General features: G+C 38.1%; 1 protein-coding gene across 1 annotated transcript in view; it reads left to right on the top strand.

Annotated features, from left to right (window-relative positions):
• Positions 1-653: 653 nt before the first annotated feature.
• The window catches only part of LOC104081372 (N-acetylglucosamine-1-phosphotransferase subunits alpha/beta-like), a gene marked incomplete at its 3' end in the record, with an annotated part of 29,023 nt that continues 3,346 nt past the window's right edge, over positions 654-26,330 (top strand). The window contains 12 exon segments of the mRNA XM_009584096.1: positions 654-736; positions 6,363-6,482; positions 8,450-8,491; positions 9,242-9,447; positions 10,133-10,197; positions 10,466-10,600; positions 18,478-18,639; positions 20,407-20,586; positions 21,652-21,822; positions 23,451-23,574; positions 24,323-24,526; positions 25,673-26,330. The exon segment at positions 25,673-26,330 is cut by the window's right edge and continues 13 nt beyond it. Coding sequence (XP_009582391.1) covers positions 687-736; positions 6,363-6,482; positions 8,450-8,491; positions 9,242-9,447; positions 10,133-10,197; positions 10,466-10,600; positions 18,478-18,639; positions 20,407-20,586; positions 21,652-21,822; positions 23,451-23,574; positions 24,323-24,526; positions 25,673-26,330 — 2,117 coding nt within the window.

Here is a 26,330-nt window from a genome sequence, read left to right as displayed (position 1 = left end):
TTGGCTCGCTGCATGTTGGGTGAACTCGTGTCAAGCTAAAGGGGGGTGGCAGAAATGCAGGGGGATGGAAGAGAGGCTGCAGCCCGCAGAAGTACTTTGCTGTTGCGTTAGTCTGGCTGCAATGTAAGGCTAGAGTTATTGTGTTTTAAGTTCGTGGCCAGGTTAATTTGCATAATTTGATATGCCCTGGCCTGGCTGTGGGTTTGCAAAGCTCAGATTTCAGAGGTGTGTATACTTCAATATGTCCTGTATGAGAATAGAAAGGAAGACAAGGAAAATGATGTGGAGGGGTGGGGGTGTCCTGCTTGTATTGAAGTATGTTTGTTGAGAAAAGATTGCTGAATTTTCAAAGGCTAAGAGACAAGGTGGAGGTAACCAAAATGAATAGTAGCTTAAAAAGTGTGTCCGTAAAACATGAAATCCTTTCTTGCAGAGAAAAAAAAGTTTGCTTAGATCAAGTGTGCTCTAAGTTCTGGGTCTGGTTGCTGGCTCAGTGTAATAACTTAGTTTGGATTAAGTTCTGGTCAGTTGTGCATGAATGTGAAGATCAATTTGAATCAAATTGATTGTGATTAAACATTTCAAAAGGAGAAATGTAAGTGTCTAATGTTACAAGACGGTGACATCAAGTTGTTTTTTTTTCTTTGCAGGTTGTCTTGGAGTGGAGTAGAGACCAGTATCATGTTATGTTTGATTCATACAGAGACAACGTTGCTGGCAAATCATTTCAGAATCGGTGAGCTTTACTTGCAGTTGACAGTATTGCACATTTTACTGTTCAGTGAATTTTCAAATACTTAAATATTCTAGACGAAGTAACATACTATTGAGTAGGACCTTATTGTATGGGCTCTAAATCTGCAGCCAATTTTAAACTTACTGGTTTTAAAATTGTGAGTTAGTGCTTATTATCCCAGCTTGGAAGATGTTTGGCATTTGGAAGTTCTAGTCATATAGCACAGTTTACATTTTAAGTGCATTTAATTCATCCAGTCTCTAATGAAACATCAAAATGGTTGATAATATTAACAACAAAGAGAGGACATATTTTCCATGTTAAGGTAGAAACTGTAAGTACTCTTCCTGTGCGCTTAAAATTCCAACTTTCAGTGTTTTGAAAAGTTATTTTTCATTTACCTTACATTTTCTTTGACATCTCATGAGGGACATTATTTAGTAGAGAAGTCACAAAGCTAGTAAGAAGAAGCTTTTTAAAGCTGAGTACATGGGAGAAGTCACTCACAGCAAGTTGGAAACCAAGTCACATGGATCATTTGTTTCAATTGTGTTAATTGCTACATGACTTCCTGTGGTTTCATTGTTTGTGTCTGAATGGTCGTGGGGTCTGTTGCTCAGGAAGTCAGTGGACAGTGAATTGGTAGGGGGAAGAAGCTACTAAGTCATCTGACTCTTAGTGTTGATACACTTGATTGGAAAAAAAAACAACCACCCTGAAAGCAGATGCTTAATCTGCCTTGAGGTTTGTTGAATCACGGGACAGTAGAAATGATCAGATCAGTTTGTCACACTTTAGCTGGTGCGAGAAACTGCAAAAGTATGTTGCATGGTGCTACGCACTTTTATAGTCTCATCTCTTACTCCTCTTCCCCATTTTCCAAAGGATGACAGATGAAAGCGGAGTGATACAGCTCATATGGATGATTAGCTTAATGTTTACATGTTTCTGCATGTGCTGAAGTGAAAGCATGGTAGTTCCTGTCAGTACTCAAAAGCATGACTTTGTGATAATTAAGTACAGTGTTTCTATAAAATGGTTGAGTTTGTCCAAAACAAAATCGCAAATCTTACTGTTGTGATGTAGGTATGGTCAGTTCCTATTTCTGCATTGTGTTTTCTTACTTCATTTTGATTGTGTAAAGCACTCCTTAGCTAGTGTTGAATTTCTGTGAATTGTGAGCAAAAAATCCAGTGCCTGGGGAGGAACTATTGGCTGCCTGAGCAAAAGCTTAAGGTTTTCGTGATGGGTGCTTACATTATTCTAGTTCACCCATATGCCTTTAATACTTTTATGTCAGGCCTGACAGAGAGGTTTGTTGTGGTATTTGTGTGCAGATACCAACTTCCCATAAAAATTAATGTCAACAAAAAGTCTTTGCGGAGAAATACTTTTAGGCATCTGTTAACTTTTAGAAATTAACCTCTTATCAAGGGTTCAATTTGTTTTTATTATCAAACAGTAATAGACCCCTTCTTGCAGTATGCACTGTATCAGTGGTGGTTTGATGGAGTTTTTAAGGCTGATATCAATGGAGCATGTAGAGTGTCACATGGTTTTTACATAAACTGAGGATTGTGAACTTCCAGTTTTGATCCTAGCTTATATATTAATTTTAATCAGTTCTTATTTTAGTGTTAGAGAAAAATATTCAGAATTCAGGAGCTTGTTGGTTTGGAAATTAAGCAGATCCACTGCTTAGTGGAAAGTAGAAGCTGCATGGCCTTTAAGAAATATTAATGGACCTTCAACTGAATTAAAGTAGTGTTATCTTCTAGGAGCTTTGCAGGAAAACATCTGTTCTTGTCAAACGGTTGTGTTATAAACTTTTATAAAGAAAATCTCGGTGTAAAATGTAGACAAATTTGTGCATGTGGACAAGCTCCTTATGATTATAAAGTCGGATAGCTCTTCTTCCTGAGTAATGTAAAAACAGTGATGTTGCTAGCATCATTAGTTACACCTATGCTGTTCTCTGCCAGACCAAGCGAGACTTCTTGTTTTGCTTTGAAGTTTAGCAATTGCTTTGGTTTGCTTTTCCCTCCTGTTGCATGCCCTTTGGCGTCCCAGCCGTTGCACTTTCCAGGTAGTCACATCTTCCTACTTACGTTGCCCAGGCTCTTACGCAGCTTGAGACAGTGGAGTAGAAATTCCAGGGCTTTTTACCAAGCCACCTCATCCAAACCCATTTTTGAAGACGTACTTAGTTTTCTATGAAAATAAAAGGGAGAGAAGGAAACTAAATAATGGAGTTGCATGCATGAGAGTCTTGGACGAGAACTCTATTTTATTTCTCTCCACCAGCAAATTCTGCATTTTGGCAAATGCTGAAGTGTAATTTTGCTATTCCAGGACGTGGGCAAATCATATTTAAAACTCCAAAATATGTATGGAAGCAAAATATGAAGGAACAATCCTCAGCTTTTGAAATGTACAAACTGATTTCAGTATGGTGCAGGAAGTGAGAGCCATCAGTGGTTGGGAAGCCATTAATTGTTGAGCAGAGTGAGGCTGGAGAAAGGAAAAGATGCACAAATTAGGGAGCCAAGAGGTACTGGAGTGGGGATAGCAATGGAACAGTTGAGTTGCCGTTGGTGGGCAATTACAGAGATGTAACAGGCAGGAGGGCTGGGAGGTTTACAGTGGGAAGCTTAAGGGCGTAATAGATTTGCGCTCGTTCATAAAGAGGCTCAGCAAGCTTGGAGATCACCATATGGTAGCTTGGGAGAGATCCAGAGGCTGCTGTACTCCTTCAGCAACTGTGGACGCTGAGACAATGAGGTTTTTGTCTTCTAGCTGCGGTCTCAGCTGTGAGCACGGCTCTCGTATGTAAACAAACGTCATGGGTACGGAAAATGCTTCCCAGCAGGTGCATGGAAGAGGCAGCACATGACAGGTTCTCCTGTCCTATCTGGGAGAGCTGGTGGCTCTGGCTTTGTCTTCAAGCAGGATCCTATTGATGTTTTTAGGTTTGCAAGTAAAAAATGGGTATGTTTCTGAAAGAGGAAAATCTAAAGGAATATCCAAAACAAGCCTCATTAATTGTCTGGGAGTCTCCAAGGAAGTTTCCAAAGTCCATGTTTGCTGATATTAAAATCAGTAGCAAATAGGACAGTTGATTTTCTGTATAAAGGTGTTACATAATTCCCATTTAGGCAGCTCATCTTGGGCTTAATCTGTTTGCCAGACTGGTATTTGTGATGAAGACCAAATGCATAAATCCACGTGAAGGAGAAATGCAGCTACAGAATTTGAAGGAGATAGTTTTTGATCTTTTCTGACCTTGAGCAATTTGCAAAAGACTCTGCATATTAAAAGTATTGTTTGAGAAGGGTAGTGCAGAAGTGGCTCTCCTGTTCCTTTTTAATTTTAAAGCAAAATGCCACTACATGCTCTTCAAAATATAAACTCTCAGTACTTTTTAAGAAGCCATGAAACCAACTCAGAAAGCTTTGGCAAAGACCAAAAAGGTGAAATCTTAACAGTGTTACTGATCCTAGTTGAGAGCAACAAATTGATTTGTGTATGATATCTGGTTTTTATTATTATGTTTGATAACCACTACTTTCTCAAACAATGTATGCTGTAAAAATGCATTAAGAAAATTTATCTAAGTATTTGGATAAATTTTAAGCAATTAGACTAGTGGATCTGCAAACAGTTCACTTGCTTCAATAGCATTTTTTGTTAGTCTCTATTGCCACTGGTAATGAAGAATAAGCTTGCCATGCCAGGGTTAGTTCAGAGTTGACATACCTGCATCTGACCAAAAATGCCTTGCCTCTGTGGAGTTTATTAGCATTTGGCTGTATGTGACATCATTTCAATGCTAAAAATTAAGTGTAGCAAATACATAGTTATATGTGCCATTGCATAGAAACACGCTTTTAGCAAATGATAAATTGGGGAGAGGTTTCACAGAAGTCAAAATTGCCTCGTACCCTAGAAAGAGTTGGAGTTGAGGCTTTTTTTTTTTACATTTTATGTTCTTCAATGAAGCCTGAGTAAATAAACTCTGCACTTTGCCCAGAAGACTGAGGGTTGGGCATTTTTTAAATCAGCTGACTTGAGTCAGGTGCTTCCACCTAAAACACTTTTGTCCTGGCTGTAGCTTTCAAGGGACTGTCAATCCAATAATTTAACTGATCACAACAAATGTAGAAAAGCTGGAAGAGCTCCTACCATTGAATTTCTACTCCTGTGGAGGACTTTTTATTTCAAAACGTGCCTTGAGTTGCACCTGTTAATGAACGAGAAGCTAGTGTCATCTCCCGAGAAAGAGGTGAAATAACTGATTACAAGGGTAGTTGTATTCAGTAAATTGACCTTTTTGCCAGTTGAAAGGGTAGCCTCCTGCAGAGTGTTGCATGTCAGAGGTGAGAGAGACTTTCTGGGTGATGCTGCTGGGGAAGACAGCGTTTCTTCTTCTTAGATGTTCAGACTGACCCATCGTTATCCTCTAAGTGTTGTAGCTCAGTTAGGAACAGTGATGAATTAAGTACAAAATGTTCCTGTCTATTGTGCTGTGACCGGCTACTGGCTGCCCTGTTACTGAATTTTGTGCTTCAGTTATTGAATCTCAGCCAGCAGAAAATGAGGCTGAGTGGAAGTTGTCTGCATGTCATACTGTGCAAGGGAAGGTGGAGGAGGTACTCACCTATAAGCTCTGTCTCTTTTTGAATGCTTTATGAAGGATGCAGTGGGTGGGGAGGGAACACCTTTCCTTGGAAACCTCATTGTGTGACCCCATGGATCTTAGCATTAGAGAAGTGCTCAATGTTTGCTAGGCCATCTACAGTTTAGGAAGGTATTGAATAGCTTGACACTGGAACTTTTGAAAATAATAGTTGGGGCATCCTCCTGCTGTCTGGGACTGAGAGTTCACCTATGGCAGCAGCCTGGAGGACCTGCTGAAACAAAGCTGTGGGCCTCGGAGAGGAGATTATCATAAACAAATAGAAAAAAAAGTACCCAAAACCTTTTATTTTCTTCTGCCTTAGGTATGCTAGGGAATCTGTAACTGTCCAGAAACAGCTCCAGGATATTAAATTGTGTCTGAATGAATGAATTTGACTGCTGTGTCTAGAGTCTGAATTCATGTACCCTACTTAGGTTGTTGGTTTATGAAATGCCCTGTTACTAATATCTAAGAGGCATTCGTAGGATAGATACCTGGTCCTGCGGAGATCTTACTGTCTCTGTGCAATTAAATAACAGCAAGTATGATTTAGGTCTTTATACTTCGTGGTGTCCTGTCTAATGTAATTGGTGAATTAAGGATGTGCCTGGATGCTGGTACTGATTTGTGAAATATTTTATGGGTTCAAAGGAGTTGGGTTATAGGTTAATGTCAGTGAAATTTAGAGCATAAAGTTCAGATTTCATTTAGTTACTGAACTGCTGTTGCCACTTTACGTCCTTTTTGGTTTTATGTCGGTGCTGCTTTGTCAAAGGCTTGTGTATAATTAAGAGATGATATATATAGCTAAAGAGAAGCTTTTTGCTTTGTCTTGTCTGCAGCCCAGACAGCAAGTATTTCTGTTGTTAGACAGAAATTGCTATCGTAGGATGCTACAAACACTTGTAATATTAAACAGCTCATGTAGCTTTCATTTAAATTATGTAGGCTTTGTTTACCCATGCCGATTGATGTGGTATACACCTGGGTGAACGGCACAGATGTTGAACTGATCAAAGAATTGCAACAGGTCAGAGAACAGATGGAGGAAGAACAGAAAATAATGAGGTAATCTTATGTATTTTTTCCCTTTAAGTGACAGCTGCAATCTAATGCAGTATTAGCCCTCTTTGTTTTTCTCCCATGTTACTCAACATGAAAATTCAAAGAGCATTTTCTCACTTCATTTGATTATTCTCAAAACCTTGTTTTAGTTCTACATTTAGCTATGAAGTATTGTCGAATCAGAAAACTGTTTAAGATACAAAGCATAATAATTTAATTAAGGCTGTTCTGTCTTGAATTTGTAAAATGCCACACAGAAAACTCTGCTTTGTGTATGTCATTTGATATTGATTTCTATAATTCAGTTTATAAATAATAATAATAAAACTATATCTCAAATGTATAACCTCTCTTCATCCCCTTTTTCCTCCTCACCCCCCCAGTATTTCTTTTTATAATGGGCTTGATAAAATCTTAAGTATATGTTTCTTAAAGGCTCCTTTTTAAAGTTAGATTTGTAGTCTCCCAAACACTGAAACTGAGAAAGAGGAAAATAAATTACTTATGTTATAAAGGTATGAGTCAGCCTTCTAACTAAGGATAGAAAGACTTGTATTGCTGCATTTGGTGTTACAGATTGTGCTATACTGTTCTGCAAAATTACTGATCTAAGGCTTCAAATACAGGCTGCTGCAGATACCTTGGATTGTGTCTTGTAACCATTGATTTAGTTCTTAATAAGCAACTTTGTGGTCACGTGATCTGCTTTGGCCAGAAAATACGCTAAATGGAAGAACAAATCTATATTTCACAGGTTGTAATAGTTTAATTCAGAATAATCTGAAATCCCCAAGTGAGCAGATTGATCTGATTTTTGGCATGTTATGACTGGCAATTTAGGTACTACAGACAATGTGATCACAAGTGAAATTCTGCAACTTTGTTTTGCTACCTAAACAATGAAAGTATTAGTAGAACTTTAAGATGTTTAAACTTAATGGATTCAAACATAGACATGGTCTCTGCTCTGAAAAGCTTTCAAATTTATACTAATCTTTTCCTAGCAGTTCATATAGCAAATGTGAGTGGTTTTAGCTTTGTCATCACTCATGCTGTGATTCCTATTTTACAAAGGGAGAAACACATATTGTTTTTTTCCATAATGATGATTTGGAAAGTTGATATCAAGCTTATCAGTAAGACTCATGTCCATGCCATGTTCATTATCTTCAGGGGCACCTGGTTCTCTCCCTTGTAGATAACTTTTTTCACGTACTTTGAAATCGGTTAGCAGTGTTACAAAAAGAGCTGTTTCATGGGATCAAGATAACTGCAGAAGACAAAGGCAAGGATGCTTTAAATCTCTGCTAATGAGTGTATATTTTGTATTGTATAGCAAAACTTAGTAAGTTGTAACTTTCTTGTTGTTATGCCTGAATTGAGCTGGTCGTGGTCCAGGTGCTTTATTCTTCAGTGGGAGAGAGTAGCTTGGTGGATGGTGGTTCTCTTTCTGTTGGTGTGTGTAGGAGGGTGCCCTTCTGATATGATTATTATTTAGCATCAGCACTGCACTACCTTTACATTAATCCTCATTAGCTTCTATGTGCACATGGCAAATGCATGATAGACCTTAACAGAATATGTATGTTAGGCAAAACGATCAAGTCAGCCTAGCTTCAGGTTACTTCATCCTGGTTTCTTACCAGTGTTTTTCATATCAACATCAGTTTCATTAAGTAGTCTAATAATAACCCCTGAAAATCCTGTTAGCAAAAGGAGTCCTGCTGCCACAGCTGTCAGCGCAACCAAGAATTTTTGAGCTACACTGCACGAGGGTGAGCAGTGAGGGGCATGTGTGTCAGCCGGTGCTCGCCTTGGCAAGGCTAGTGGCAGGGGCCTTGGCAGTTTTATAACTGGGTTATCAGTGCTTTCACAACGTGTCCCTGACTCAATTAACAATCTGAAATTAGACTAAATTCCTTATTGGCAACTCAGTGTTATTTAATGTAGTTCTTTCGATTTTGTAATAGGGAAATCCTTGGAAAGAATACAACAGAACCAACAAAGAAGAGGTGAGTTTTTGTGGTTTTGGGCATAAATTGGAATAAAAGATATCCTACTCATTGTTAGCTGAAAGTAGATGCTGGTTTGGGAGGTTGGTTGGTTTTCTGTAGCCTGTGCATGCTTTCCTTCTCTGTCACTTCAAGAGAAGTTGACAGCACGATAATGTATATGTTGAATAAAGTAATGTTATTGTGACATATATGAACGAGCTTCTTAAAATGTGACAATTTCTGAAGTTCAGAAAGCATATCCTTGTCACTGGTTAGGCGTAGTTCCTATTCCAAGTGTGGATTTTTAATGCATATGTACCTGGAGTTTTATAATTCAAAAACAGGAAAATTTTTTCAACGTTGCTTTCACCTGCCATTTGTATACATGGCACTGCAAGTAATTGTCTGTGGAGGGTCCAAGCCTCTTGTGCCTCTGCTGCCGGGAAGTGGCAGGACCTGGTCTATCCCATTCTTCATTTGGCTTGGTCATCCTGCTATTTAGAGATCTTTATCAGGTCTCCTCTGTAGGCAAACTTTGAAATCTTGGAAACATTTGGGAAAACAGTTATGGGTATGAACTAAACTGTAACAATCAGATATTCGCCTTCTGCAGCAAAATAAGCATGCTCTTAGTAATTTCCCTGTGCCCCAGAAGACGTTAGAAATAATTGGTCAGATTTTACAAAAACATCTCTGATTGCATCTAACACTGATTTTTGTCTTTAATTTTCTACTAGTGTTAAATATACCTTTGGTATTTTGCTGTAGTGAAAAGCAACTGGAGTGTTTGCTGACACACTGCATCAAAGTGCCAATGCTTGTCCTGGATCCTGCGCTGCCTACCAACGTCACACTGAAAGACCTGCTGTCCATTCATCCTGCTTTACAAGCTGCTAACAATATGTTCTTTGTAGCAAAACCAAAAAATCCTTCTACCAACGTGACAGTAATTGTTTTTGATAGCCCTAAGGACGGTAAGAACATATTCCACCCAGTAAGATTCCACCCAGTTTTCTAGATGAAGCTTTTTAGTAATTATTTTTTTTTCCTTCCAATACTGACTGCCACTAATTTTCTGTTTGACTTTAGCAAGTCATTCACTGTCTCTTGCCCTCAGTCTGTTCCTCTAAATGATGACATTAATGATACTGTTTGCTTACCTCCCAGACAACTGATTACAGATGATTAGAGTTCCATGCTTTAAAAGACTGTTGCAAAACAGGTTTGATATCTGAATATCTGTGTTGCACTGATAATCTCAGAAGACTGAGGTTTAGACTGAGGAAGATTAGTTTTAGAAATCTTCTTTTAATTGTTGTGAAGTCTAGTTTGAATATTGTGCAATAAGTTCTGTCCTTGCTCAAAGGATTGCATACCTTAAAACAAAATTATCCATGTGTTCAGCATGTATAAGTAGGATCTTAAAGCAGGTATGGGCTTCTCAATTTGTTTACTATGTAGTGCCCGACCACTACCACCCACTAGCTCAACCCCTGGTGTTTATTTTAGCACCAAGAATTATTTACCAGTTATAAAGACAACTCTTCACACCATAAATAACCAAAACTTTTTAATTTGCAAAAGTATATCTTAGTTACTAGAATACACAGAAGAAGTGACTTTCAGTTTTTGATTTGCAATGCATTTTATTTATTCTAGCTGAAGCTGCCCATTCTGGAATGTTAAAAGACAACAGCAAACAGATAGTATGGAGGGGTTACTTGGTATGTACTTTTAAAATCTGTTGATTAGCTTTTGTGTATGTTAAACTTTTTGTACATTTTTAGAAAGTGTTTCTGTGCTATTCTCTTTCCATAACTCATATGTAGTAGGAAATGAAAGCTTTTAAAATAACCCTTATTTCAATTTTGAGGTTTGGGTTAAGAGACAAAATGTACACTATTAAATCTGCCACCTGATGAAGGATTGACAGATAAATGTGAATTACTGTAAGTTTAAAAAAGTCTTTATACCCTGTTTTCTTTGTTTTAGACTACAGACAAAGAAGTTCCAGGTCTAGTATTAATGCAAGACTTGGCCTTCCTTAGTGGATTTCCAGCTACATTCAAAGAAACAAATCAGCTACGAACAAAACTACCGGAGAGCCTGGCCTCTAAAGTAAAACTGGTAAGGGTCTGGAGGCAAGAATAACTTAGTTGTGTTGGTTTTCTGGAATGGTTCACATACGGGATCTCGCCTGCCTAGGAGACTTAGGATGTTTCTGATAGTAATTGGTTTTTCTGTGTGACTCTGTTGTCTTGAGTTGTGAAGAGTAGTAAATATTGACTCAAATAGTTGCCTTCAAAAGACCAATTGTCCGTTCTGTGACTGCGAATTATTAGGCATTAGATTTGCTAGCCTGAAACTGATTAAAAAGTACCAGCCTTATCAGTTTCTCTCAGTCATTTGCTATAGGCTGTTGTCTTGCTGAAGTATACTATAACACTGGCTTGTTTAATGTGGCAGAATTTTGTTTATGTAGCGTCTTAGCTTTTTTCTTCCCTCTGGGATGTCAATCCATAGGTAATCTGTCTTCGTTAGTCTGATGTCCACCTATAGGATGTGCTAATTCACTTTACAGCTTGTTCTTGGTGCTCGAATGAGCATGACTTCCTTTACTTGCCTTTTTTTGGCAGGCTGGGTTAACAAATCATGTATTCTGCTATTGCAGAAACGATATTGTGTAACCCCTTTTATAGGCTGGTCACACTCCAACTTAATGCAAGCTGAATTTCTTCTTTCTTGTCTCAGCTTGTGTTAGCAGGCTGTCTTAGAGTCTCACTAATGGTAAAAACCTTCTGAAGTAAACACATTTGTACCTCTCTTCCTACATGCTCTTGAACAGCTTAATAGAGAGAGTTCTTAAACAGTTATTTAAGCTTAAATAGCTCTTTTCTTTTGCCTTTGTTTGTGTCTCTAGTGTATTCATAAAGAGTGGCTATGGCTTTTCCTAGCTTTTGTTTTTTGCTAAGTTAATCAGGCAGTGCTCATCCCACAGCATTGGCTCTCCATTCCTCTCATCCTTCTGACAGCCCTTCCCTGCCACTTCCATTGTGGATTTGTCTGTCTTCAACACGATTGACTGGAGTTTTGTAGAGCATTTTAAATGAGGCATCAACAGAACTTTTTACACAGTGACAAATATGTAGTATGTAGCTAACCCAAGGCTGGCAGACCATCAGAGACTTGCTGTGTGCTGGATTATGCTCATTGCAAATAGTGCTGCCACCGTTTCTACGTAATCTCCCTTGCATCCTTCCACTGCTGTGTATTGGTGCTGTTCATAAAATTGTCTTGCTGTCATGAATCTGTCGCTAGTTTGCGTAAGTGATGGCAGATGTGCTCTGGTGTGGCCAAGGCACTCCTTCCTTCTCTTTCTTAGTGGCACATTGGTTAAATAGCAGTGGATATTCATATGGTCAATCTGCCAGTCTCTGCTATGGGTATTTTTTTAATTGCTTTAATGAAATGGTGCTTCCTGTAGAAAAATGAGATTGTTATCCAACAGGAGATGGTACTTCAGTTTTGCTGTCTGAGATGCTAGGTTCGTCATTTCAGGTTTGCATGAGGAACATTAGTAGTTGAATGCTTCCTGACTTTGAGCCATCTGAAGAATCTTCTTTGAGTGCAGGTTCATCTATTTGTGTTTGGAGCCTTTTCTAGTTCCTCACCACAGCTTAAGTTACAGGTTCCTGATAGTTTTAACACATTTGACTTGATGGAGCTGAAGAGCTCAGAATACCTTTGACTTCAATTACCAGCTCTTTTAATTTGTTAAATTTGCCCTTTAGCATTCAAGAAATTTAGTAACAAGATGTTCCTTAATTTTTTTTTCTGTTTCAATTTAAAATCAATTAGCTCATGTTTTCCTGACCTAGGGTTATTTTCTAGGAGCAGCTCTTCTGTAATGTTCTCATTAATTACCAAATTGGTGTCTGAAATAATATTGCCTCTGTCAGTTCAGAGATTATTTGGTGGAAAAGAAGTCTGTCTGCTTCTACCTCTGGGAATAAATTGGAGCACCATCCTAGGCAATGTTTGTTCTCTGGTCGAACATCATGAATATAAGCTCTCATAGTAACATAGTTCTGAGGAATGTTCCCTGCTCAAACAATATTTGGAATTTCATTCTCTGTCCCTCAGCAGATGTTGCTTTATGCTCTTTTTCCAAAATGATTTTGACTTAAATCAGTTCTTTTACCCATAGTACCCTACTTTTTTTTTTTTTTTTTGAGTTCTGGTGCCTTGTATCGTTAACACTTGGTGTTCCTTTGTCAGAGTAACTTTTACGTGTCTTTCTTGGACCCTTCAGTATCTTTATGACCTTGGTGTTCTACCACCTTCTCTTCTTCCCTCTGATGTTTGGTGTCATAGCTTGTACTAATATTTTTGCTGCTAAAACTTATTTCTTTTAGTGTAAGAATACCTGTTGCTGTGGGGTTTTTTTTTTCTTTTTTTTTTTCCTTGTTCCCCAGCTCTCCCCAGGTACTTTCTAACTTCATTAGTTGTGGTTATTTCTCTAATTGCATTATCTAACTATTGTTCAAGTCAGTATTGGTGCTTTTTCTTCTTAATACTCCTGTGTGGATTTTTGCTTCCAGCACTGAGAAGTTCATAATTCTTTCCAGGATTTCTGCTGTAAATCTGTCAAGCACAGACCTTATTCGTAGACTAGCCTGTGTCTCTTGTGCTATAACGGAGACCTTCCATCTTTCATGGACACCTTGGAAGAATGAAATACCCAGATTTCTGCTAATTACTTTTGAGCCATCTGCTGGTTTTTTTATTATCTTGTGGTTTTAAGACTTCTGGAACGATTCTGTCTGGACCTTAATTTTTTGATTGCGGTCATTTTTTTTCCGTTTCATCAGATGATCCTTTTCATCATCTTTTTTCCGTTCCAGTAGGACCTCCTAGCAAGTATTAGTTCAACAAAAACCATGATGGATGGATTCTTTCTGTGTTTCAGTTCTGCTTCTCATGTCCAAGCATCCGGCTAATCTGTTGTCTGCATCCAAGCTGATCACTAGCTTAACTCTTTAGCAAATCTTAAAAATGCTATAGTTTCTCTGTGGTTTTGCATTGCTGTCCAGGTGAACATAAAGGCTGTGTCTCTGGGGTGTCTTAGATATATCCCCCATCTCCTTGTCTGTTTTTATGGAAGTGACATCCCGTGCCTGTTATCTTTCTACGTGATTTTTCCTTACCCTATCTTGGTTGTGTTTTTCTCCTTGTTGTCAGTCATGTGTCATCCAGTTGATCACAAATCTTTCTGTTTGTGCTGATTCTCTTTTCCTTAGTGTGTTCTTATCTTTGTATAAACATTACCATTGTGATCAGCTCATTATCTGTTCCTAAGAGCTCCTCTTCTGCAATTTGATTAGGCATACCTCTGCATAAACACAACTTTTCTCAGATAGCCACAGCATTCTGCAACTTCTCCATCCAGTCATCATTGCTGTCTGTGTTTCTTTTCCTGGTGGTGGATGCTTTAGAACAATTAAATTGGGATTATTGTACCCTATGTGGTCATAGCAGTGGATTCTTCTCCAGCCAGTTCCCTACTTTTGATAGCAGCAATTTATGTTATACCTACAATGGAATGTACGTATATAAATGCAAGAAATGTTTTATTTGCAAGTATGAAAATTTTTACATGGGAAGTGTGGATGAGGTTGTTTCTATAGAAGCCTTTCCTAAGATCCTAGCTCAGAATCAGTTCTTCATTCAGTGGATGTTGTAGGTAGCCAGTTATGGTAAACATAACTAAGTGTGGGTTTCTCCTTGCCAAAGAGAGAGATGCTAGGTTAATCCTACAGTTCAGTAGAAAAAAGGTTGGTTGTTTACAGTCTCCACTGAAATTTGCAGCAATTCCTCTGCTGTTACCACTCTGGAATCTAAGGTCTGTGAAGTGGTGTGAGATACCCGGTGGAGAGGAAGAAAGTTGCACCTGAGTTTAGGCTAGACTTATGCCGCATAGCTGCCTGCTGATGTCTAAGGGGTTTCTGCATGCCCTAAGTGGCTGTTTCTTAGTGCAATGCTGGAAGTAAAGAAATAATAATAAAAAATTTCAACAATGCTGCTGTTAGAAGGGAAGAAAGGTGAGAAAGGGAGGAGTGTGGCTGTTGGTGTGTTTGTGTTGAACGTTGATACTGCTGCTTTAATTGGATTGCTTTTAGTTTGTTTGATTGAAATCACTTCTGAATCCAAAGAGGACCAGAAATTGCTTGGACATCTGGGCCAGGTGTTTCTCATTCTAAACATCTAAAAATCTCTGAGAAAAGCAGCTGAGCTCAACTAGAGGGGGCAAAATTGTGAAGATTTAATATATAATGACTCAATTTCCAAGATGAATTACGTATGTTACAGTCTACTGAATTTTTATATTTATGGCCTGCACTGTAATGTAATGATATGGAAGTTTATTTCCAGATGAAAGGTAAGCAGCAGTGTGTCTGCTGATCACATTTGTTGTTTTACCTTTTGTGTGTTATGACAGGTGTGGTTGAAAATTATATTTTGGCTGCTTTTTATTTTCCATGCTTTCTTAACGGTGCATTAGTAAGCCACCAGATGGAGGTGTTACTCTGGTTGTGCAGCTGTCTGCTGCTAAGCCGTATTTCTTTAAAGGCTGTAAAGATGTTACATTGTACCTATACATGAAGAACAACAACTGAAAATTTTTTTTTCACTTTTTTGCTTTTCCCCCTTAGTTACATTCCTAAAGAAAACTATTATTGTTCAGCCTAAAAGAGATGCTTGTGACTTAAAAACTAGGTAGTGATGTAAAGACTGACAAGGGAAGGATTGAAAGGGCAAGGGGATTTGATTTGTTTGATTTTGTTTTTTAGAGGCTATCATGCTAACACTTTTTCACTGAAGTAGTATACAATGGTGAAGATTTTTGGAGAAAAATGACTTTCCTTCAAAATTTAATATCCTGATTGCTTCAGGGAGAACTGAGACCTTGCAGATTTCCTTCCTTTGCAAAATATTGTTTCCTCTTTAATCTATATGCACACACATATATGGACAAGTTATGTTGGAAACTAAGGGCTGTAATGTGTCTTCATGACCTTGTCTTACTAACGGAAGAGAATCCACATAGGAACCTGCAGGCACAGTGATGCTGGGTGTTTGCTGTCCTCACTGCCTTGAGGGTGGGGGGTCTGGGATTCTTACTGCTGCTCTTGTCAGTGTTGATGGAGCAGACAGGTGGCTTCAGGAGTTGGTGCTGTGTGTTCACACAGCTTTGTAGGAAAAAAACCCTAAGGCGTTGCATTGGTTTTTACTCTGAGATGATCCTCCTACTATATTACCTTATAAAGGGAACTTGATAAATTTGTAAAGACAACAGTATTTCATATTTGTAAAGCTTTTTGTAACTCTTTAACACAACCCTGCTTCCCTTGATATGTGGGCATATGAGTTTCTCCAATATCCATACTGGAGTGTGAACAAAGGAACATCTCTTTTCCTTAACAATCAGCTTTGGTCATTAAGAAACTAAAGCGTAATAATTTAAAGACTGGTTAAGAGTCCATCCAAGTCCCACCTCAGAAAAAAATCTGGTCTTGAGGCCTGTTACCTTGAGAACATGGAAATGAAAGTGTTTACTTCTGCATGGGGTGCCTTAGCCCATCCGGCCTGCCTCCTAGTCTAGTAAGTCTAAGCATTGCCAAACATACTGGCTCCAAAGGAGAACCTGCATTTAAAGTTACCTGGTGGAGAGAATGCAGTTTTCCTGTCTCGTTTTCAAGTGCACGATATAAATGTGCACGGGTGGTGATCTGGGCATGTGCCTGCAACGGTGTCTTTTCAGCCTGTTTGTGTTAGAAGCAGAGGCTCACCTGATCATGCTGACTCTGTGCATCCACCTGCTTGTTCTTCTGTTCTATTTTCACAATACCTTTTGATCTGCTGACATGTTTTGTCAGGATGAAGAAGATAATGTTTCAAGGGAATGGGCAATCGCATGCATCCCCACTGAGAGGAGGTTAATACCTGTGAGACATTAGAAAATCTGCTAGGAGGGAATTCCATTTTGAATATACCAGCAACAAAATGCTCGGAGCAGAGCTTGCAGTTTATTAGAATCTAGTTAGTTATGTCACCAGATAACTTCACTGAAATCTAACTTTATTGATAGCCCTGCTTATGAAAAGACTTGTTTCTTAAAAAAGGTGTTGGTGGAAATAAACATTGATGTAATAAAAATAATCTATTCAATGCAGGGGTTATCTTAACTCTGATGTTGAGCAGTGGAGCACATTTTTCCACTACTTCTTGTTTGTGCTTGGGCTGTTACATATTTAAAAACCTAGAGCATATATGCTGTGTTAGTGGGGGGAAAGGGGAAGTGTTTATAATAAATCTAGTTAAGAATCTGTAGTACAGGTGCCTATTTTGTTGAGTTTAGTGGAAACAAGTTAAAGAGAAACTATGTTCTTAAATGCTTTCAAAGCTCTAGAATAGTAATATTTTTGGTTTGTTACACGTATGTTTTAAATGACAGATTCTAAGGGACTGTGTGACACCGTTGTATTCCTAAATAAAGCACATACCCACTGATGGCAGCTTTGCAATCTGTAGCATTTCGATACCGATATTTTTGGAGGTTGCTAGCTGCAGTCCGTAACTATACCTCAGCCATTTAGCTACTGAAGCCATCCTTTCCACCCGTAGGTTCAGATGATTCCCTGGAAGGTCTGAGATTTATCAGATTTTTCTAATGGCAGGCCTCATAAGTCAGATTGAAAGATCTCAAATAGCATATGAGTCAAAGCATCAACAGCTTTAAAATGTCACAAGTGGGACAGCTGGTCTTGCTAAGGGAAGGGGTGCTAACTCTGGGACAAGTGTTGTTTTAAAATGAGCAAAAAGGGTCAGATTTAATCAAAAATAAAGAAAAAAATCACTTAAGGGTATTATGAAATGAACTGTGACGGTTTTGTTTTTGAACATGACAGTATTCAAATTTTGTTAACATGAATTGCTTTTACAGATCTTATGCAACTGAAAATCTGGTAGACATGCTTACTTGTCTTATGTTGCATGAAGGAACAAAAATTAAGCATAGTATCTAATAAATACTGTTAATGATTAACTGCATTTGTTGTCAGTCTGACTGTTGAATGCATGCACTTGGAGAATCAAAGCGCAGTTCTGCTTTTAGCTTGTTTGTGTCTGCTCATGCTACTTCATATGGTAAACACAGCATTTTATTGGGTTATGCTGTATTTCTAGTGAAATGTTTTGGTGCCCTGTAATTTGTAAGCTATACTAGCTGTTAGAGGGGGCGTGTAGTGCAAACCCCTTCTTATCCTGTACATTATGAAATCTGATATACAGACTAACTAGTGGCAAGAGATAAAAACAGCAAACAGATCAAACAGTCCCCAACTAAGAAATGACCTTAACAGCGTATTGGCAACCATCGTTAAGGACTCGGAGACCCACATGGATTAGTTCTGGAGCCCTTTGTATCTCAGATTTCTGAGCTGTAGGTTGATCTGTAAACCATTCTGAAAATTTCACACTTCTGGCAGCAATGATGAATTGGTGGCCTTAATTTTTTGAGAAGAGCATTGGTTGATTAAGATGAAAAAAAAATTATTCTTTCAGCCATATAATAAAGTTGTAATAAAATATGAATTTTGTTATTGAGGGTGGGAGGGAATGGATGGGGACTTACTGTTCACCTATTCCAGAAATATTTATGACATGGACAGCTTTACTGTTGCTGGATCATTGCTTAAAGAGAAATTTTCTTTGCAAAGTGAAAATTAAGCATCTAGAAATGTTCTGTATCTTTAAATGTGTTTCATTTCTCATTTTACTACCCCTTTTTGTGTTCTTACAAAATTTTAGTTCTTTAAAAACAGTGTTTACCAGTCGTTCTTATTAGTAACTCTAGTAAGAAAAATACAACAAAAAGATGGAATCGGCAAAGGAAGAGTGCTGCTGTGGGTGCATGCCAGAAATCATTTCCTCTGCTTGTATAGTTGCAGCTGTATTCAGAAGCCAGTGTGGCTCTCTTGCAACTGAATAACCCTAAGGGTTTCCAAGAACTGAGCAAGCAAGCAAAGAAGAACATGACTATAGATGGAAAAGAACTGACGCTTAATCCTGCTTATTTACTGTGGGACCTCAGCTCTGTCAGTCAGGTAGGTAAATTCTGTTACAGCATGTAAAGGTTGTAGTATTTAAAAAGTGCAAGTAGAGGCTAACTCATCAATGACAAGGAACATGGGATTTCTTCCAGAAGCTTCAAGTGTTAAGAGTCCAGTATTTGTTATGTTGTAAGAAAACATCACAAGAACACAGTCAAATTCTGAAATAAAAGAGGAAGAAGGATCAAACAGAGTGACATTTAATTGAAACTTTCATGTTCTCCACTAAGTGAAAAATTTTGCTCTCAGCACATGTTCTGATAAAGTTGTATGCAGTCAAGTCCTGAAAGGCTTAACTGATTCTGACTGGCAGATAAGCAGGCTTCATGGTGGGGGGGAGACAGAGGGCTTTATTAACAAACATGATTATCTCCTTCCCAATATGTTTCTTAGGCATTTTTTGCTTTGCAGCATCATATATGCTGAGCAAATGCTAAATACTTCTTTTCTAAAAATTTTGAAGACCTAAAATACAGATGTCTGTAAGGAAAGGAGGTTTACTTTGAATGCTTTTGATACGGGCAAGGATGTTTGATTTAGCAAAAGGACATAAAATAACAAGGTGTCTGTTTCAAGACAAGATCTTCTAAAATCTTGGGTTTTTTCTCCTGCTAGAGTTTAATTTTACAGTAAATGTCAAGTGGCATGGGTAAAGAAAATGTGCCCTCTCCAGTAAAACTTGCAGTCTGTTTTTGTATCCTGTGAACCTGGCTTTTGGAGAACTTTTCCTTGTTAATACAAACCCTGAACTCAAACTTTATACTTTCCCGTGTTGAAATTATGCATTATTTTGTAAATGGGTATCTAACCAATGGATGCTGGTGTTGCTGAAATGTTTTCAGTTGTTATGTTTATGAGAATGTATAAGCTGTGTTACTGTACATATTAGAAAAGAAGGAGAATTACAGTGTGTAGAATCTGCAGTAATTGTTAAACGTTCAAATTTTTCTTGAGTTTCCTGTTTCACCTGGCATACTTCTTTTAGAAATGTTCCTTCTAGGCAGCCTTAATTACTGTTTTTAGAAAAGGTCATTAAGTTCTCATAAATGGGAAAAGAAACATATGTTACAGTGTCATAGAGTAACCTAATTTTGTTACTTACTTGAAGAGCTCCTAATTCAAACGTTGGGTTTTTTTAACAAAAACATATGGAAACATTTAGCTATTTGATAGTGAATATTAGGGTTAGTTTTGTTAATTTTCTCCTGCTTAAGTTCTTTAAAATGAAAGAGCGGGGGATAATTGAAGAGCTGCTGCATCATGACACTTTCAGTGTATCTGTATTAGGTGACACTTATATACAGCTTATGATGCAATGTACTTGGAAGGGCCCAGCCTCTTAAAACTGGATTTCTGAAAGGTGATATTACTGATTTGAAATGCAACTTGGCTTTTGATCAAGATCAGGAAATAACTGAGACTCATAATCCAGGAAAACAGAAGGGTGTGTTTTTTCTGGAGTTCTTACTTCAAGAGCTGAATCACACAAGGCACTGTCATCTTGCAGTGTGATCAGCGGACATCCTAATGATACCAGGTGGTCAGCCATTGATGTCAGAAGATTTTATTGTTCACCTTGATAATTCACAAGACTACGATCCTTTAGAAGAATAATGGTACTTGATCAGTGTACTTATTTTTGAATGGCTGAGTCCTCAAATGCTTATGCATCCATATGCTAAAGCACGCTGTTGTTGCCTAGCTGGATCAGAACTTGAGTGTTCTATTTAAAATCTAAGAAAGGATTTTTTCTTTTCATAGTCTAAACAGGATGAAGATATTTCTGCTAGCCGTTTTGAAGATAATGAAGAGCTGAGATACTCATTACGATCAATAGAGAGGCATGCCCCTTGGGTACGACATATTTTCATCGTCACTAATGGGCAGATTCCCTCTTGGCTTAACCTGGATAATCCTCGGATAACCATAGTGACACATCAGGTAAAACCCAAACAAACAAAAACCAAACAAAAAACCCCACCAAAACCCCCAAACAAACAAAAATACCAGCATGAAAGTGCCACTGGTAAAGATTCTGTGTTTGTTTTGAAATGCAGTTATCCCCTTTCAGCTAAAGGTTGCATTTATTTGGAAGGTAGAAGTGACCACCTCTTCCCTGTCTCATCCATGGTTTTATTAAACCCCAGTATGTCTTTGTATTTTGGCTAAGCAGATAACTGAATATATATCAAGCCTTCATTTAGTCCACTTTTCTAAATACTGAGGCTTCAGCTAACGTATACCCATGTGTAATTTCCTTATAAAGTCTATTGTACAAAAAACCTGGGGAGAGGAAAATGTAATCTGAATCCATAAACACTCTATCAGGACCAATAATAAGCTTGTGTTGAGACAGGATGGATTACAATTACTGGAACTAAGAAGATGGCTGCAAAAAAAGTAGCTATGCATTCTAAAAAACTTACGCAAAAAGAGAAAGGGAATCCTTCAAACTTCCTGAATAAGTGAAACAAAAATACTGTATTAGCTTCTTATTACAAATTCAGGAGTAATTTTGGTATCTGAACATGCCATAGGAGCCCTGAGCAACCTAAGTGGTAACAAGATACTAACTCAACTTCTGTTGCTGTCTGCTTGTGAAGTTACTTGAAAGAGGTGGAAGAATCCTGACTTTTTGAATGCTGGAACAGGTTCAACTTGCTTGAAACTTTGTGCAGCCTGTACTGCATAAGTATAAATATGTGTACACTGGGCCTGATCCAGTACCCAGTGAAAGAGGAGTTTGTGTCTTTGCATTGAACCAGGTGCAGCTTCTGAGTTAAGCAGCAGACTTGAAAATGGTTTTGTGTGAGGAAAATGAGATAGTGAAGTTTTTCTTTTTTGTCAAAGTATTTTCACTCTTTTGGTCTTTCATATCTCTCCTTGTTCTTGATAAAACTTTTTTTTAGTAGATAAGATGTACCTGACCTTTTGTGGCTTGGGGTTTTTTTAATTTATTTTTGCCTTCTGAAACTGTTTCGGGTTGTTGGGGCTTTTTTGTTTTAGGAAATATTTCAGAATGTGAGTCACTTGCCTACCTTCAGTTCACCAGCTATTGAAAGTCACATTCATCGTATCAGTGGCCTCTCTCAGAAGTTTATCTATCTCAATGATGATGTTATGTTTGGGAAGGATGTTTGGCCTGATGATTTTTACAGTCACTCTAAAGGTCAAAAGGTAAGTCATTATGAAAGGATTTTTTTACCAGAAGAAGATATAAAACTTTTCTGTAATAAAAATCAAAGAAATACTACTTTGAAAGGGAGAGCAAATATAAGATTTCTCTTTGCTCTCCCTTTTACCTCTGAAGGTTCATTATTCTTAACTAGAAGATTGTTAGCAAAGGTACAGGGTAGGGAAGGCTCTGTCTTTTTTTGTATGTGTGCAGTGTTGATGTTGGGTTGCGGAATTACCTCTTTTCATATTCACTCACAGGTTTCTGGCAGTATAATGCTTCCTCTGTTGGGCTTTAGTTTATCAGTGTCATTCTCTAATTCTGCCACTTTCTGTTGGAGCGCTAGTAAGACTGATGTGATGTTTGGCAGCTGTCAGTCTTCCCTCCCTTGTAAATTCTTTTTGTTCTGTGGGAAATGTTCAAAACAAACCAGAATCAATTATTCCATGGGAACACTGAAGTCAGATGATATTCAAACTGGTCTAAATTTGCCAGTAATTACCTCTGTTCCAGACACCCATAATATCTTTGCCCAATCTATATATAATTATATATATAATTATTTACTAAAAGATATATTGTTGCATGTTCATGAACATCAAATAATTTAGTCTTTCAGCAGACCTATTATCAACAACTAGGATAAAGCAAGGAAAGCAGACTGAGGAAGCATTAGCAATAGTCATGCATAAGGAGTCTACAAGAGCGACATGGAGGAAAAAATTAAGATGTATATTTATTATTTGCATTAAAGCAGTAAGTACACAAGACACTAGATACCACTGAATTAAAGATTTCACGCAGGCAGATGTGCATGCTTGTGTACACATGCAGAAGGGTTGTGCAAAATTAGTTTAAGCTACCCTAAAATTACTGTTTCGGTACTTGAGGACGTTAAGAGGCTTTTAGTTGTTTTAAATCTTTAAGGGCGTAGCCATATAATTGCAAAATCATATTGTTAGTGCATTTTTATTGCTCGTTATTCTCAGTTATGATGATAAAGTCAGCATAGGTACAATGTTGTTTGTGATAACCTGATCAGTAAGTGTTTCAGTAGGAGATGTGCTGCTAAAATCTTGAAACAATAAGGCCTAAAGGAAAACATGTGTGGTTTTTAATGCCTCCTCAGTTGAAAATACACACACCCCCACACTTTTTTTTATCTTGGCAATTCTTAGAATTATTTAAATCATAGAGGATCGGATGCTTCAGGGATTATGTTCAACATGTGCTGCTTATCTCATGACTGGTTAGTCATGAAGAAACATTTTGAGTCAGGAGAACAAGTGAACTGCAGAGCTATTTCAGAGCTTAAGTTCCTCCTTCTTATCTGATAAAAGATAAAATATTTTCATTGGAACGTGGTTTGCAGAAGTAGATGTCCTGCTTTCTATTCCTGGCCATTGCTGCCTTGCTGTATGGCCTTGGGAATTATTCAGTTCTTCCTTCTGTTTGAAAGGGATAACATTTACTTCACAGATGATAGGGTTTAAATGCTGTTTGTAAAGCTTTGTGAATACTTAAGGCACTATACACAGGGAGGCATTATTTTAAGCCTCTGTATTCCAAGAAACAAGCTCAGTTGACTTCTATTTGCCAGTCCTTGTCTCAGACTGTAATGTTGTTCCAGGTTTACTTGACTTGGCCCGTGCCAAATTGTGCTGAGGGATGTCCTGGCTCATGGATTAAAGATGGTTACTGTGATAAAGCCTGTAATAACTCAGCATGTGATTGGGATGGAGGTGATTGCATTGGTAAGACAGCAATGTTAAATTTAGAAAAAGTGAACTGGTTATTTTTTCTTATAAGAATAATTCTGTAATTTGTCATTCTCTGGTAACTACAAAATTTGCCTCCTTTAATAATAAAAAAAAAGCTGGCTTACAGATGAAAACCTTATTTCTTGCAAACTACAAATTTCTATGGAAAATGACAGCAAATAGTAGGGCATAGGAAAATCTTTGGGTACCAAATTTGAGTAGCTCAAAGGAAGGCTTTTGAAATTCAAATTATTATTATTATATATTATTGTATAATAGTATAAAATACTATATATTATTTGGACTTGGAATCCAAATAATAACAGGACTGTAAAGCTGCAGCATTAGTTCCTAGATTGAATTTTCAGGACTGCAGGGTAGGAAGTACTTCTGGATAGAGGAAGTGATGCCACTCTAGGGGGCTGTAAAGTCAAGACTGCAAGCACGAGAAGAAGCAGATCAGTTTTCTGCCTGCCTTTTTGAAGTTAAGGCAAAATATGTTGGAGTTTTTGTTGCAACTTTTAAGTTGGTTCCTAAACTTCTACAGTGAGATTGTACACACTATAGATTTTACACTCCCAGAGGTCTGGTTAGCATTTGTCCCATTTTAATTTCACCGGTGATAAATAAGATTGTCGACTCTTCAGTCTAGCTTTAACACTGTGGCTTAAAATGTGCCTTTCCTCAGAAATCAGGATTTCAAATGACTGGGGTTTTTTGTTTTTCTTTTCTCTCCGTGTAGGTAACAGTGGGAGTAGTCGCTATGTTGCTGGTGGAGGTGCAGTTGGAGGTATTGGGAATGGACCACCATGGCAATTTGGTGCAGGAATAAGTGGTGTTTCATACTGTAACCAAGGTTGTGCTAATTCCTGGCTAGCAGACAAATTCTGTGATCAGGCCTGCAATGTCCTCTCCTGTGGATTTGATGCTGGTGACTGTGGCCAAGGTATGTAAAATACATCACTGATAAACTTTCTGTAGGGATTCTCGTGAATTGCCTGACCTCTTTGGTTCATTGTTACACTCAGATTGGGCTAAGATGCCCTGTACAGAGTCATGGAAAAGAGCTGCCAACAGCTGAAGAAAAAAGTCAGACGTTTCTTGTATTCACTAATCTAAACCTGAATCAATATTATATGCTGCTTTATTTAATAAAACTGTTATTGACCAAGCATGGGTGGGGTGCTTGATACTTTACGGAGCAGCGAGCATCAAACTCCTTCCCCAAGAGACTTACATTTTAAAATGGAGAAATTACATTTCAGCTATGCAGACAGTCTTTACCTGAATATGGACAGCTGACTTGATGGTGCTCATAGTCGTTAAGAAATTAAAGAACCAATCTGATGCTGACAGCGCGAGTTCAAGCCTGGCTCTGGGCTTTTGCCAAAGGCTACTTTCAGTCACCTGTGAAGTTGTCCGTAGTTTATTTTGATATGAAAGGCTAGAAGGAGTGAATGAAGTGATTGAAAGTGCTGTCTGGTATAGGCAGGGGAAAGAAGTAGAAGAATTTGGCCTGTTTGGAAGAATAGAGGCTCCCCTGCATCTCAACTCAGACAAATGTGTTACTGGGAATTCTGTTGCTGGCAGCGAGGTTTTGTTCGTGTGAGAGTTCACAGATAATGTCTTCTGCTGTGGGAGGGAGAAGTTTGATTCAGCCTATCTGATTTTGGAAGTTTCAAATCAAGATGCAGTGTAGTAGCGAAATCCAACTGTTGCAACATTAATCTACTAAAATGTGGCAAAAATGTAGTATGGGCATGTTGCTTATGACTGATACATAATTTTAAGTGACGTGTGATAATGAGCCACTTAGGCTCTGCAGGTAGAGACTGAAAGAATGATAAACTATACTGGCTGTTAGAATTACCACTGGCATGTCCGGCAGCTTTATATGTCTGAGTATGTTCTAGTCATTCATTATTGAAGATAGGTGAGCAAGAAACTGGAAGCTACAGTAAGTGTTCTTTCACAAAGCTGTCTTACTGCTAATATAGTGAATCTAGCTGGGCATATTACAGTGAAAATGACTGAAAGATGTGTCATACTACAAATTGACAGAAATTTGTTTTGTTTCTTGTTTTTTTCCCAGATCACTTTGAAGAGATGTACAAGGTGACGCTTCAGCTTAATCAGACCTACTATGTTATTCCCAAAGGTGAATGTCTGCCCTACTTCAGCTTCAGCGAAATAGCCAAGAAAGGAATTGAGGGTTCATACAGTGATAATCCAATTATCCGACATGCTTCAGTTGCTAACAAATGGAAGACTATCCACCTCATAATGCATAGTGGCATGAATGCAACTGTGATCTATTTTAACCTTACGTTTCTAAATAAAAATGATGAAGAGTTTAAAATGCAGGTAGCTGTTGAAGCTGATACTAGAGAGGAACCAAAACTGAACACAACTTCCATGCAAAAATCTGTCTCTGATTTTAAAACTATAACTTCAATACCAGAAGCTGAAATGATATTTGAGGATATTCCTGAAGAAAAACGCTTTCCAAAAGTCAGAAGACGTCGAAATGGCACAAAAGAGAGTCTACGTGAAGAGGTGATAATACCATCAGTAAATGTGTCTCTCCTTCCTGAAGAGGTTCAGCTAGCACTGCAGAACCTGGACTTAAAACTACTAAATGGTGATATAACTCAGAAAGGATTTAACCTATCCAAGGCTGCTCTTCTGAGACCTTTCCAGTTTTTAACTACAGTAAGGAGTATTGTAGGCCTGGAAAAGAAGGGCATGGA

This window comes from Fulmarus glacialis, unplaced genomic scaffold (assembly GCF_000690835.1).
Source record: "Fulmarus glacialis isolate BGI_N327 unplaced genomic scaffold, ASM69083v1 scaffold8928, whole genome shotgun sequence".
In the NCBI taxonomy this organism is placed as follows: domain Eukaryota; kingdom Metazoa; phylum Chordata; class Aves; order Procellariiformes; family Procellariidae; genus Fulmarus; species Fulmarus glacialis.
Note: the sequence above shows the minus strand (reverse complement) of the source record. Positions and strands in the feature narration are given on the sequence as shown.